Source organism: Cuculus canorus, chromosome 2 (assembly GCF_017976375.1).
Source record: "Cuculus canorus isolate bCucCan1 chromosome 2, bCucCan1.pri, whole genome shotgun sequence".
Lineage (NCBI taxonomy): Eukaryota > Metazoa > Chordata > Aves > Cuculiformes > Cuculidae > Cuculus > Cuculus canorus.
This window is the reverse complement of record NC_071402.1, coordinates 100,237,946-100,251,014: the sequence shown is the minus strand read 5'-3', so window position 1 is coordinate 100,251,014 and position 13,069 is coordinate 100,237,946. Positions and strand designations below refer to the sequence as shown.

The window sequence follows — 13,069 nt, the reverse complement described above, 5'->3', positions numbered from 1 at the left end:
AAAATGGCAACCCATCACAAGTGGAGTGCCTCAGGGATTTTAATGTCAGGCTTAAGGGAAGCCTTATAATTGTGTTCCAGCATTTAAAGGGTGGCTACAAAGAAGACGGAGACTCCCTTTTTACAAGGAATCACATGGAAAAGATGAGGGGCAATGGGTACAAGTAACTCCTGGGGAGATTGCAATTGGACACAAGAGGACAATTTTTCACAATGAGAACTTTCAGCTATTGGAATAATCTCCCTAATGAAGTGATGGATTCCCCAAGACTGGACATTTAAGATTCAGCTGGACAGGGTTCTGGACCAGCTTCTCTAGATCATGCTTTTGCCAAGAAAGGTTGGACCAGATGGTTCTTTAAGTCCCTTCCAACCTGATACTCTACGATCAATGGCAGTTAGAAACATGTTCTCTTCTGTTTCATGTAGCACATTTAGGACTGTGTCCTTATCCTTCCCTTTGCAGTATGTGATCAAATTTTATTTTGTAGATGTGAAAATCCCCCTCTGCTTTATGTTATTGCTATAAATATTCCTTGTTACTTGCAAAATAAAACACACTTCGGTAGCAGGTAGCATTTTCTTGCTGCACCTCACAGCTACAACCAGTGTAAAATGATGCTCTGTTATAGTTACGTTTCTTTGAATGCAGAGTAGAGAAAATACAGGCTGTGCACTGTGCCACTGAGGCAGAGATGGTTTATTTAACCTGCTGAAAAGGATACTTGCAACTTAGGTTTATGACTATTTGGACTGGAAGAAGGCAGAGGAGGAAGGTGAGCTTGGCTCAAGTTTACAGACACAGAAGTGCCTGACATTGACTGCTCTGAGCCTGATCTGGTTTGAAAGCATTTGTAGAATATTGCATTTATTCTACTGCCTTAAAAGAGATGAAAAGCAGCTGCCAGCAAGGTTCATGCAGCAGCAAACATGAGTAACATGAGACATGCTTTCACAGGAAGAAAAGCCATCCACCATGGAGAAAATGGGCTTTTAAAAGCATGGGGCAGTATTATGGACAGCAACTCTGATAAAAAGTGTCTGAAAAGAAACAAGGGTAAACACTAAGTGTATTTAATTTATATATTAAAAAGAAAAGAGAAGTAATAATTTCATTCAAAAGTCACCACCCACCCCACTCCTGTCCCCAGATTTCTGAAACCCTCCAAGCCCTACCTTGGCTGAGTTAAAAACATCTGCTGTGATTTTAGCTATAGCATGGTTGGCTGCTTACATCTAGCAAACAGCATCTGCTTGAGCATGTTATTCTGACTCTTTTATGTACCTGTAAAGGCTCACTAACCTGGAACAGAATTTTGCTAAATGTGGCAGCTGGTGTATCCAAATAATTATGTTAAAAGGTATTTATAGATAAAAACACAATGGATGAAATAAATGTGACAAACCTTAAAATAACAGCTGAACAAATATTAGTGCTAAGAAATAGGAGGTTGAGGCCAAACATGGCAGTCCTTCATGTGCAGCTTCAGTTTTTGCATTCATGTAGTTGAGGGAGTCCAGCTCAAGCATCTTCTTACAGCATGGAAGAGAAACAGCAGTGTATATATTTTATGGTAGTGCAACAGCGGTTGGTCTCACTATACAGTGTGAATAATTTCCTTTGCTACTTGACATCAATATTTCTTTTCTTTCTTTTTTTTTAGACTTGGGGCTTTGGAACTGTATGTTTTAAAATGTGGCTAAGGTCAGTAATTCTGTCTAGGTCAGGAATGGCAGCCTTTGAAATTTGCTTCTGATGTATTTTCTAGTGGTGAAACAAAGAATAAAAGTATACTGACAGTGTCCTTATGAGTAATCCTTTGACTCTGTTGTAGCAAGTTTCCTAAAGTCTGTATACTAGCATACTTTATAGTACCTCTGAAGTTAGTTGTATGGAAGTGCAGTGCATTTGCCAGAAACAGGGGCTGTGGGTATCCCATGTTCTATATGAGCTATGTTAGACAACAGGAAATACAAATACTCTGCTCCAGGTGTCAGAAGACCTCAGGTTTATAATTACTACTTGTAAGAAAGATCCAGATTCTAGCTGTATCTCTAAAATAGCTTTTAATATAAACCTTGAAGTTCCTGATAGCATTAACATAAAAGACAAATTCAGTCTTCATAATGGATTTGCAGACACTAATAAGAAGGCATATGCCACTTCATAGGCACTTGTTAGAAGTCAGTAAACAAGTATATGGATCCAGTGATAAAGACACTATTAGTCTGATGCAAATCCTTCTAGGTTCACAAGGAGTCTTTCCACTCATTTCAGTGGACTGCCATCGGTCTGGTAAGACCTGATCATCCAGTGGTTTTGGAATAGGCACAGCATTAGGCACTGTCAGAGGCTGCCTAAGGAGGTCGTTGAGTCACCATCCCTGGAGCTATTTTAAAGATAGGCATGTGAAGTGCTGAGGGATAGGGATTAGTAGTGGACAGGTACAGTTGGACTCCATAATCTCAAAGGTCTTTTCCAACCTAGTGATTCTATGATTAGGTAAATAGGTAAATGAGGTGAATAAGGTAAACGATATGAATCTGGGCCTTTCTCTGCCTCCATTCCTATTTACAAGATATAAATACTGGGTTTGTGCTTTAACAATTATAGCAAATGTAATAGACCTCCAAGCAGGCAGATTTTTTTCTTTCCTCTGTACTTCAGCACTAGTGAGCAGTGGAAAAGTAGTTTGGATCCCACAGGTTTGCAATTTCACCCTGCCTAGTTCCTGTGGGTGATGGTGAGGTATGTTTCTCTTGCATGGCACAAACCTGACAGTGATCTGGAGAAAAGCAGGACCATTTGGGGATAGATGAGCACCAAGGCTTAAGTCACAATGTCTTTTCAGAATAGTCATCTCAGAACTGCGGTTTCAAGATGGCTCCCATGAATGTCATTTCTATACTGGTAACTCTGCTTTTAGGAACTTCTTCAACTACTGCCCTTCTACTGTCAAAATCGTGTTGCTTTTTGGTCTCCTTTACTTTTTTTTCCTCACTAAAAGCAAGACATTGAGCTGCTGGAGTTGTCCAAGGAAGGGCAAAGAAGCTGGTGAAGGGTCTGGAGAACAAGTGTTATGAAGAGTGGCTGAGGGAATGGGGTTCTTTGCAAAAAAGGAGGCTGAAGGGAGGTGTTATCATACTCTACAACTGCTTGAAAGGATTGAGGTGGATATGGTATCTTCTTCCAAGTAACAAGCAATAGGACAAGAAGTAACAGTCTCAAGTTGCTCAAGGGGAGGTTTAGACTGGATAACAGGAAAAAATTCTTCACTGTAAGGGTTATCAAGCACTGGAACAGGCTGCCCAGGGAGCAGAAGAGTTATCATCTCATACAGAATTTGGCTAGAATCTTCTTGTTTTGTTTTTTCTGTAGTGAATAGGGGCAAGCTTCTACCCCAGTATCACTGAAGTTCAGATATTTACTGAGCCTTTTGACTTGGTTTACTCAAATGGAAATCCTGATTGTCCTTCACTGTCTTTTGCTGCCACCTTTTGCAAACATGTTTCATCTCAGAGCCTATGCTAAAAGAGCAAGCGTTTAAGGCTCTGTATGTTACTGTTTGGCATGTGACTAGGAAACTGCAGCTCCACATGCTGTGTGAACGGAACTAACAGGCTTTTTTGCATTTGCCAAATTTTCCTTTGAGAATGGGAAGTGGGAAAATACAGTTTTATTTATTATCCTATTCCAGGATGTGTACTGCTATCTAAGTCTGATAAACTGATTGCTGACCTCCTTAGATATCCTCCCTCTACTTTCTATGTCAGTTTTCTTATACGTCTTTTGAAGTAGGTTTGGTGTCTGTGTAAGGATTCTATATTCTTCAAGTTTTTCTTCCTTTTTACTCTGAGTAATGGTTTATGCATTTTATTTGTGGTTGAGGTTCCATTATGTGTATGCATATGAAACGTGACTGAATATTTGATTCATAATTGAAAAATCATTAGTTTTGTTTGGCCAGAAACAAAATGTGTCCACTTTTCAAACTATTAGGAAGGGGCAAAGACTATTAGGCAAAGCAATTAAAAGTGCCAAAGGGAAATAGTTTCTGGATAAGGAGCTAGATTTTCTCTTTCTGGACTTAGGTTCTTTATTTTCTAAAAATATATAAGGGAAATTGTTTCCGTATTGAGCACATGACTTTTTCCAGCTAATGAGTTTCGTTAGCAAGTAAGTGCTAAAGCTTAGACAGAGAAGATGACAGAGTTGATTTCAACTGAACTATGTCATCTTTGGCACAGGGAGAACGTTTTACCATTTCTTTGCAAAGCCACTAGGACAATCCAAACCACTTTGCAAGACATAGTCCAAGATGGTACTGCATATGAATAATGACTAACAGAACTATATTTCAGCTGAAGAATCTCTCTCTAGCTCTTCATCAGAACCAGATTGCCAGGTTTCAGACCAAAATGCAAGATTCATTTATCTTATTATTAATCAGGTATTTTAAGCAAAAATTTTCAGTTCATTTTGTTTGCAATATTCAGATAGACTGTTATACCTTTCCATTACTATTCCATTTGGATTTATTCAGCCTATATAGCTCTTATGGTTAGATTGAGTAAGTGTAAAACTGAAAGATATTTCATCAACCCACACAGCACAAATATATATATTGTGAAGGAACCGGGAATGCTTACAAATCATGCAACAAAGATTAAAAATAATTTTATAACCAAGAACTTTGAAATTGTTTTCTGCCGTCATTTTTAATTGTTTTCTACAGTTTTGTTTTGAATCACCAGCCTGGGGAAAGGTCACTGTCTCCCTTGAAAATTAGGCTGTAGGGGAAGAGGCACCATTGTTAGTATGATTTTCCTCATATTAACAAGATTATCTCCTTTTCTGAGTTTAATTTCATCCCACTATCTTCCGTGTAACAGAGGGCTCTCAATGTAAGCAGCTAATCAGCACCCATCCTGTTATATGATTGAAATCCCCAATCACACAGTGTGGGAGTAGCATGTTAGTATTTTCATGAGAGGAAATTATGGTGAAAGCTGTGAGGTTAATTATCCCATTTCTCTTTCTTGATGGCCAATTATTATGCCTGAACTGATCAGCTAATACAAAAAGGCTGCGTAAGTACAAAGAAGTGCCTCACCACTACAGATACTTTTCCAGACATACACCTGCTGGGGCGTGGGTGGGGGGAGTGGAGTATGAGACACAAACTCAATCTGTTCTTAGTGAGTTTTCAAGACTGTTTGCCTTATCTGTAATGTTTTATGACAAGAGCTATTTTTTTTTTTATCCAATGCATTTAATCTGAGAAACATGGTAAACTGGTGTGTGAGGTAGATAAAGAAAGGAACTTCAAAAGAAGTATTTCCAAATACATCTTTTCTTTTACCCAGGATCTGAAGATTTTTAGGAAAGAAGAATATAGTGAGAAGCTAGGATGCGCTTGATCAAGGAAATTATTTAAAAATCTGACTATTTTGGATCATGGAGATTGTTTTTCATATCTTCTGAGAAAGCCAGCAGTTATTTAGTCATGAATCGAAGTTCCACGAATTATTACAGTTTTACATTGCTGCGATTGAGAGACGGGACACAGCCTGATGCAAGCAAGCTGTCAATTTTATTGTATTCTTAACATATATCTATACTAGTTATAAGTGACTTACAAGCGACACGTTTCACGCTGATTGGTTATAGTCCATTGCTGTATGAGCTAATATTTGGCATTGCTGCATAGCTACAGATATCTACTCTTTTTGCAGGTCATTAGCTTCTTTAGACAGGAACAATGTTTCCTCCTATCTAGGTGGTTGCTATGCCATTGCACATAACCCACATAGATGTTACTCCTTGTTCTTCTTTTCTTGAGGGGAGTTCTTGTTTTTAGCTTATCCAAGGTCTGTGGCCGTGTTAGCGTAGAGACAAACACATAACCATACGAAGAAGGTTATATGTGGTGCTTTATTTCGAGGCCCCGGGAACCAGGGGTATGCACACCCAAATCTGGTTCCAAAGACCGTCACATCGCGTTCCCCATTTATCCTTAAAGTGTTGCTCAATCTGTTACATATTCAAAAGGGATGCAACCTACTCTAATACATATTCATTTCGGTGATTGCCACATCAGGTCTTGCAACATTTTCAGCATTCTTTACATTTTTATGCAAACTGTTATCTCTTTGCAAGTTTACTGCTTGCATTAGATAAAGATACCAACTCTATGTTCTGTTAACATAGATAAGATTTCTTCTGGCTCAGTAAGAGTTTTCAGCATTCCTTCCCAAATGAGGATACCTGGAGACTATACTCTGGAGCAAGCGAAATTTCAACGGAGTAGTTAGTTTTTAACTATATTTAATAGAATTGTTAGAACTATTAGTTATTCGACTACATTTTAGTAAGACAAACTAGAGTTTTCCAACATTTACCCCCTTTGGAAATACTTTCTTTCATTAAGAAGGTATTTCCATTTTTCAGTTTTTCACCTTAGTTCTCCATTCTCGTAGTCTCGTAGTACTTCGGTGGCGGGGTCAGGCGTCGTGGGTATTCCCGGGTTACTGCTCCTATAATCTTATGCGTCCAGCTAGTGTTACAGGTGATTTCTTGACGGATACACAAGTATACTAGGTAGATGACCAGGAATACTAACAAGAGTGTGCAAATAGTTTCTAAAAGCGATTGTAGCCACCCGCCTAAATGAATCCCCAATCCATTAAATAATTCTCCTATCCAATTATGGCCGATCTCTTTTCTTTCTTCTTCAGCTTCTTGTTCAATTCTCTTGAGTTGAGATATGTCATATTCTATATCCATGGTTACATTCGGTATATGCACACAGCAGTGATCAACTCGATCCTTTAAATATCCGCAAACGCCATGTTCTTTCAATAATAAGATATCTAATGCCCTTCTGTTCTGCAAAGTCATTTTTGTCGTTGCTTTGAGCTGCATATTCAAATCTCTGAACCCCTTTTTAGTAACTCTAGCTAACCCTTCAGTCTGCCCTATTAATTTGTAAATCATGTCTCTATTTCGGTAAGTAGCTACTGGAGCAGCAAAGAGAGATTCAAGGGCCCATCCTACCTTCACTCCTGTAGAGGGCTTCTGCCATGTATCATCTTCCTTTATATCTCTTTTGATTCTGTTGATTTGTAGAGTTTCCAGTTTCCCTTTAAAGGGGGAACGTTTCCAAATTGGGCATAAGGTGGGTAAGCCTAATGTGATTTCTTTAACCTTCCCCGTAACTGGTAAATGGGTAGTCCACGTTCCATCACTATTGGCCCATACAAAATTTCCCATACTCTTAATAGTTGAATACTTACAATCTGGTTTATGATAGGGGATCATCTGTCCTCCACTTTTGTATCCCCGGCAGGCGCACCCAGCCTTTAAAGCCACTCTTACGGGGGGTATTGTTATTTCATCTGGGTTTGAATCACAGTCCCATATTTCAGAACAATTCCACCAAGGTACGTTTTGTATCACTTCTCGACTAACTCCATTATTGGCCAAAAGGGTTTCGGTTGGAATTGTTGCGTCCTGCTTTCCCTCCCATTTGATACACCACGAAGTGTTACCACCATAGTGGAATTTTTGCAAGATATTAGTTGACCAAATGGTTTCCCATTCTAATTGTTTTTGTCTTTCTTGGCATTCCCATTGTGTCTCTGTTTTTGTGATAATTCTATCATACGTACATACCCCAAATTCTCCTCCTGAATTCTTAGTAATGAAGGTGGAGTTTGCGAGCTGGTTACAAATCTGTTCTGGCAGCCATTCCCCTTTCACCCTGACCTGCCGTTCCTTTTCTATGGTTATTTGTTTGCACTCAGTCTTATTTCCCTGTGATGTCGGCAGAGGGAAAGTTATTATTCCCCAGTTTATAGGTTCCCCCGCTGCCTTAGGAACTGGAAGGCAAGCAGTAATTTTACTGGTATTCTGTATTCCTGCAAAATCCTTAATTAAGCCTATTATTAGGTTTTCCTCGGGGTCCCTTGAGGGGAGGTGTATTACCTGTGGTGTTGGAGTGGGCTCTATATCTCGCCTTTTTCTATGGGATACTATTATCTTTTCCAATCCTTTGTTAATGTCGAATTGGATTCCTTTTCCCGATGTTACTTCCACTTTCTGATTTCAAACCGTGCAAGACAGAATGGCATTTTGTTCTGGATGATATCTCACATTTCTATTCTTCCGGTGGGTGCCTGTGGAAAAAGTCATATTCATCAGAAACCATATTATTATGATTGTCCCATAGACGTAATTAGACATCCTTCTGGTATGTAAGTTTCAGCTTTGTAGGTCCAGTTACTTCTGCTTGCCACTCTCCGGGAACCTTCTTTACCCGTGTGTAGTGAATCCAGGAATCAATTCCCTTCACTTTAACTGCGGTAAAGGTAGTTAGCAGCACCAGGTATGGTCCGTTCCACTGTTCTCTCAGTGGTTCCTCAACCCAGTCACGGACGTAAACCTGGTCTCCTGGATTGATATTGTGCACTGGGTGTTCCAATGAAAAGGGTCGATTCCAAACCAGAGTACTCCTCAGCTGCGTCAAAGTTCTAGCAAGGGATAACACATAGTTATATACATCTTGCCCACCTTTTATATGCATATTGAGGTTAGGTTGTGGCGCCTCGTAGGGTTTTCTGAAAAGAATTTCATAAGGGCTTACTATCATCCCACTCCTTGGCTTAATTCTTATCCTTAGGAGTGCTATTGGTAACGCCTGTGGCCATTGAATTTTAGCCTCCTGACATATTTTACTGATCTGCCGCTTAATTGTCTGATTCATCTTTTCTACTTGTCCACTTGACTGTGGAGATTCCAAGAGATTCCTAACATCTTGCTTACCTCTTGAACTATAGCTGCTACGAAGTGTGATCCCCTATCTGAAGACAGGCCTAGGGGTACCCAAAATCTTGGAATAATCTCTCGCAGCAGCCATTTCACTGTCTCCTTAGCTTGGTTGGTGCGACAAGGAAAGGCTTCCGGCCATCCAGAAAAGGTGTCAACCCCAACTAACAAATACCTGTATCCTTGACTTTTAGGTAATTCTACAAAATCAATTTGCCAATAATCACCCGGTTCCATACCCACTCTGATATGTACCATTTCTATTCCTTTTCTAACTACCGGATTGTTCTTCAAACAGATTTCACATTTCGAATTTATTGACCTTGCCATTGTTAACATCTGTGTTGAGATTATGCTGCACTTTAAATACGCCACTAAAGCTTCTGCTCCCCAGTGACATTTCTGATGTTCCGTCTGTAAAAATGTCCGCATAATGGTAGGTGGTACAATCACTTGTCCAGTTGCAGTTAGGTACCATCCATCTGAACCCAATTGGGCCTTTATTAGTCTAGCTAATTTCTCGTCCTCCTCCGAGTACTTCGGCTTCTGCATTAAATAATTTTGTAAAGGGCTTACCTTCGTGGGTATTAAGGCCATCATATTTGATACCTGTCGTGCAATCTGTTGAGCTGTCCGGTCCGCTAACGTGTTTCCTTCAGCTATTTTGGAATCTCCTCCTTGATGTGCTTTACAGTGCATGATCGCCACCTGTTTGGGTAACTGTACAGCAGTTATCAAATTCAGAATTTCTTTTTGGTATTTTATGTTCGTACCTTGCGAAGATAGGAGTCCTTGTTCTTTCCATAGTGCTCCATGTATATGAACCACTCCAAATGCATATTTTGAGTCTGTCCATATATTTACTCGCTGATCCCTGCTCAATTCCAAGGCTCTCGTGAGAGCTACTATTTCTGCTCGCTGTGCTGAAGTTCCTACAGGAAGAGCCTCTGCTTTTATTACCCCTTTTTGTGTGGTTACCGCATACCCGGCATATCGTGTCCCGTTTTCTACATGACTACTTCCATCTGTAAAAAGTTCTTGATCAGGCTGTTCAAGTGGGGTGTCCTTCAGGTCAGCCCTTGTTGCATGAGTGTGTTCGATAACTTCCACACAATCATGTTCCAAAGGGCCATCTTCCACAGGTGCTCCTAAGAAGGCTGCTGAACTTTCTCCTGCATTGTCCATGATTCCAATTCTTTTGCCAGCTGGTTCCCAAAAAGTGTTGGACTGTTCTTGAATCCTTGTGGAAGCCTTGTCCATGTCAACTGCATTTTTCGTCCATTGTGCGTGTTCTCCCATTCAAAAGCGAAGAATTTCCTACTATCTTTGTCGAGGGTAATACAGAAAAAGGCATCTTTTAAATCAATTACTGTAAACCATTTGTATTTCTCCTTCACAGATGTTAACAATGTGTATGGATTAGCTACTACCAGATGTATATCTTTCGTGATTTCATTAATAGCCCTTAAGTCCTGTACCAATGTATATTCTCCATTTGGTTTCTTTACTGGAAAAATTAGGGTATTATATTCTGATTCGCATCCTTCTAATATTCCAGACTTTAAGAACTTTTCAATAATTTTCACTATTCCATATCGGGCCTCTAATTTTATGGGATATTGTTTTATTCGTACTGGTTTCGTTCCTTCCTTCGATTCTACTACTACTGGTTGGGCCATTTTTGATTTCCCTGGTATATCAGTTTCCCATACTGTAGGGATCACTGCCTCTTCTACCTCTCTGGGTACTTGAACTTTTGGATTTTCCTTCAACACTAGTATCTGTCCTGACTTTGATTCTGGAACTTGCATAATTAATTCTCCATCCTCAAAGACAATTCTTGCATTTAATTTAGATAAAAAAAAAAAAAAAAAAAGGAAAAAAAAACCCATCCCAGCAGGGAGATTGGACAATCAGGCATATACAAGAATTCATGCCATATTTCCTTTCCTCCAAATCGTAATTCCAGGGGTTGCATGAATGGCCGGGTTTCCTCTTTCCCTGTGGCTCCCACTATTGTAGCAGTCTTTCCCTATCTGTCCACATAAATCATTTAAAACTGAATGTGTTGCACCAGTATCTACTAAAAATTGCACTTCTTTTCCCCCTAACCTCACTTTCACTAGGGGTTCATCTTTTCCCGATCCTCTATTTCTACCTCATCCTCCCCATCACCTTCTACTCCAGTATCTCTGGGGCTGGTGGGGCTGACGGAGCCACTAATAAATCAAAATCATCATCCTCCTTATGCTGCAAAGCATTTTCCACTGCCAGACATTTCATACATTTCTTCTCAGTCACACATCCCTTACACTGCTCATCCGATTTTGTATTAATGACCATTATTCCACACGCCTTCTTCCATTCCTCTTTAAATATAAAGAACAATTCTTAAAATAAAGAACAGTTCTACATACGGTATCTCATCCCATTTACCCTCGCGCCTACAAAATTGCATCGACTGTAGGATGATATTATAGTCTAAAGTTCCACTTTCTGGCCAACGAACCTGATCCTCCAAATCACACTGTGTCCACCATACATTACAATACTCAACCAATTTCCTTTTTTTGCATTTCTTGCCCAAACTGCCCCTCTTTCCAATGCATCAGAATACACCCTAACGGTGATGACTTAGGTATCGGTGACATTTTATAACAGTCCAGACCAGCACCAAACAACAAAAACCAAACAAAGTTCCACATAGCGAATAATACAGATTACCGAAATACAAAACCAGACCACGGTTGCCGAACCTGCGGTACCGAAAATACAAAACCAGACCACTGTTGCCGAACCTGCAGAGCTTTCGCTACTGTCTTATGGACGGCGCCTAGGCTTCCCACTGGAGCTCCTTAACCCAACCAAGCGTAGCTTTCGCCGCGTCTAACAGGCAGGTTTTTACCAAACCACAACTATGGTACCATTCCTGATAAAGCACCGTGTCTTACCAATATAATCCTCGGTCCGTCGGGGGCAGCAGAGGTCGGTTGCGGTCGATGGCTCCCCGAGAATTACTCGGTGCCGGCCAGAGCGGGATCGATGCGAGCCGCCTCAGCAATGCCCGCGAGGTCCCACCTGGGTTGCCAAAACTGTTAGCGTAGAGACAAACACATAACCATAACGAAGAAGGTTATATGTGGTGCTTTATTTCGAGGCCCCGGGAACCAGGGGTATGCACACCCAAATCTGGTTCCAAAGACCGTCACATCGCGTTCCCCATTTATCCTTAAAGTGTTGCTCAATCTGTTACATATTCAAAAGGGATGCAACCTACTCTAATACATATTCATTTCGGTGATTGCCACATCAGGTCTTGCAACATTTTCAGCATTCTTTACATTTTTATGCAAACTGTTATCTCTTTGCAAGTTTACTGCTTGCATTAGATAAAGATACCAACTCTATGTTCTGTTAACATAGATAAGATTTCTTCTGGCTCAGTAAGAGTTTTCAGCATTCCTTCCCAAATGAGGATACCTGGAGACTATACCCTGGAGCAAGCGAAATTTCAATGGAGTAGTTAGTTTTTAACTATATTTAATAGAATTGTTAGAACTATTAGTTATTCGACTACATTTTAGTAAGACAAACTAGAGTTTTCCAACAGCCGAGCTTATCCAACACATCCCCCTTAAACAATCGTTCTGTACTTTGGGCTTTTCCACTGCCTGTCAGACCTTGTCCTACATTACATGATGCATCTACATTAAGATATACCGTAGCATTTTGTTTGCTTCTGTGTGAGACAAATATTCTCAGAAGGGTGAAATGTACACCAGTAGGAAGAATTGAGACTTTACATAAAATGAGAAACTTGAAAATCTGGGGTTAGAGGAGATTGCAAAGAGAGGAAAGGCTTTAGATTTGAATGGAGCTCTGTATAGATTCAGATCTGAATCACTCATTATGATTAAAAAGTGTGTCTGCATGTTTGGCAGAAATACGTAATTCTGTGTGTTTGCCAAACCAAATATACTCTCATTTCAAAACTGAATTTTGCTGCATGGTATTTATTATGTATACAGTGCAACTAGAGAGATAAGTCTGAGAATAAGGGCAGAAATAAAATAAATTATCTGTTTTAGAAGCAGGTAACTGCAAGGGCTAAAGCAAATCTACTGTGATATTTATCCTGTATTTGTGAAGTGCCATGCTGCTTGTAGAGAACTCTTGCTGTTTTATTAGTTTGTGAAGATAAAGAGTCTCAGTTTTTTGTTGCTCAGTCTTCACTGAATTCACT

The 13,069-nt window shown here is 39.9% G+C and overlaps 2 protein-coding genes across 7 annotated transcripts in view; one reads left to right on the top strand and one right to left on the bottom strand.

Annotated features, from left to right (window-relative positions):
* Positions 1–13,069, top strand: part of LOC104055762 (collagen alpha-1(XV) chain) — a gene marked incomplete at its 5' end in the record, with an annotated part of 137,814 nt that overhangs the window by 38,594 nt on the left and 86,151 nt on the right.
* On the bottom strand, positions 5,584–12,311 carry LOC128851339 (uncharacterized). Of its 6 annotated transcripts, XM_054059469.1 has the most exons (3): positions 11,778–12,311; positions 9,403–10,150; positions 5,584–8,531 (listed from the first exon to the last, which is right to left on the bottom strand). In XM_054059469.1, the coding sequence occupies exons 2-3, from the start codon at positions 10,123–10,125 to the stop codon at positions 8,430–8,432; spliced, it is 825 nt and encodes a 274-aa protein (XP_053915444.1). In that variant the 5' UTR covers positions 10,126–10,150; positions 11,778–12,311; the 3' UTR covers positions 5,584–8,429. The 6 variants fall into 5 exon arrangements, with proteins under 6 accessions (XP_053915444.1, XP_053915439.1, XP_053915442.1 ...); XM_054059466.1 differs by lacking the exon at positions 11,778–12,311 and having other exon boundaries at positions 5,584–8,177; positions 9,403–10,682; XM_054059464.1 differs by lacking the exon at positions 9,403–10,150.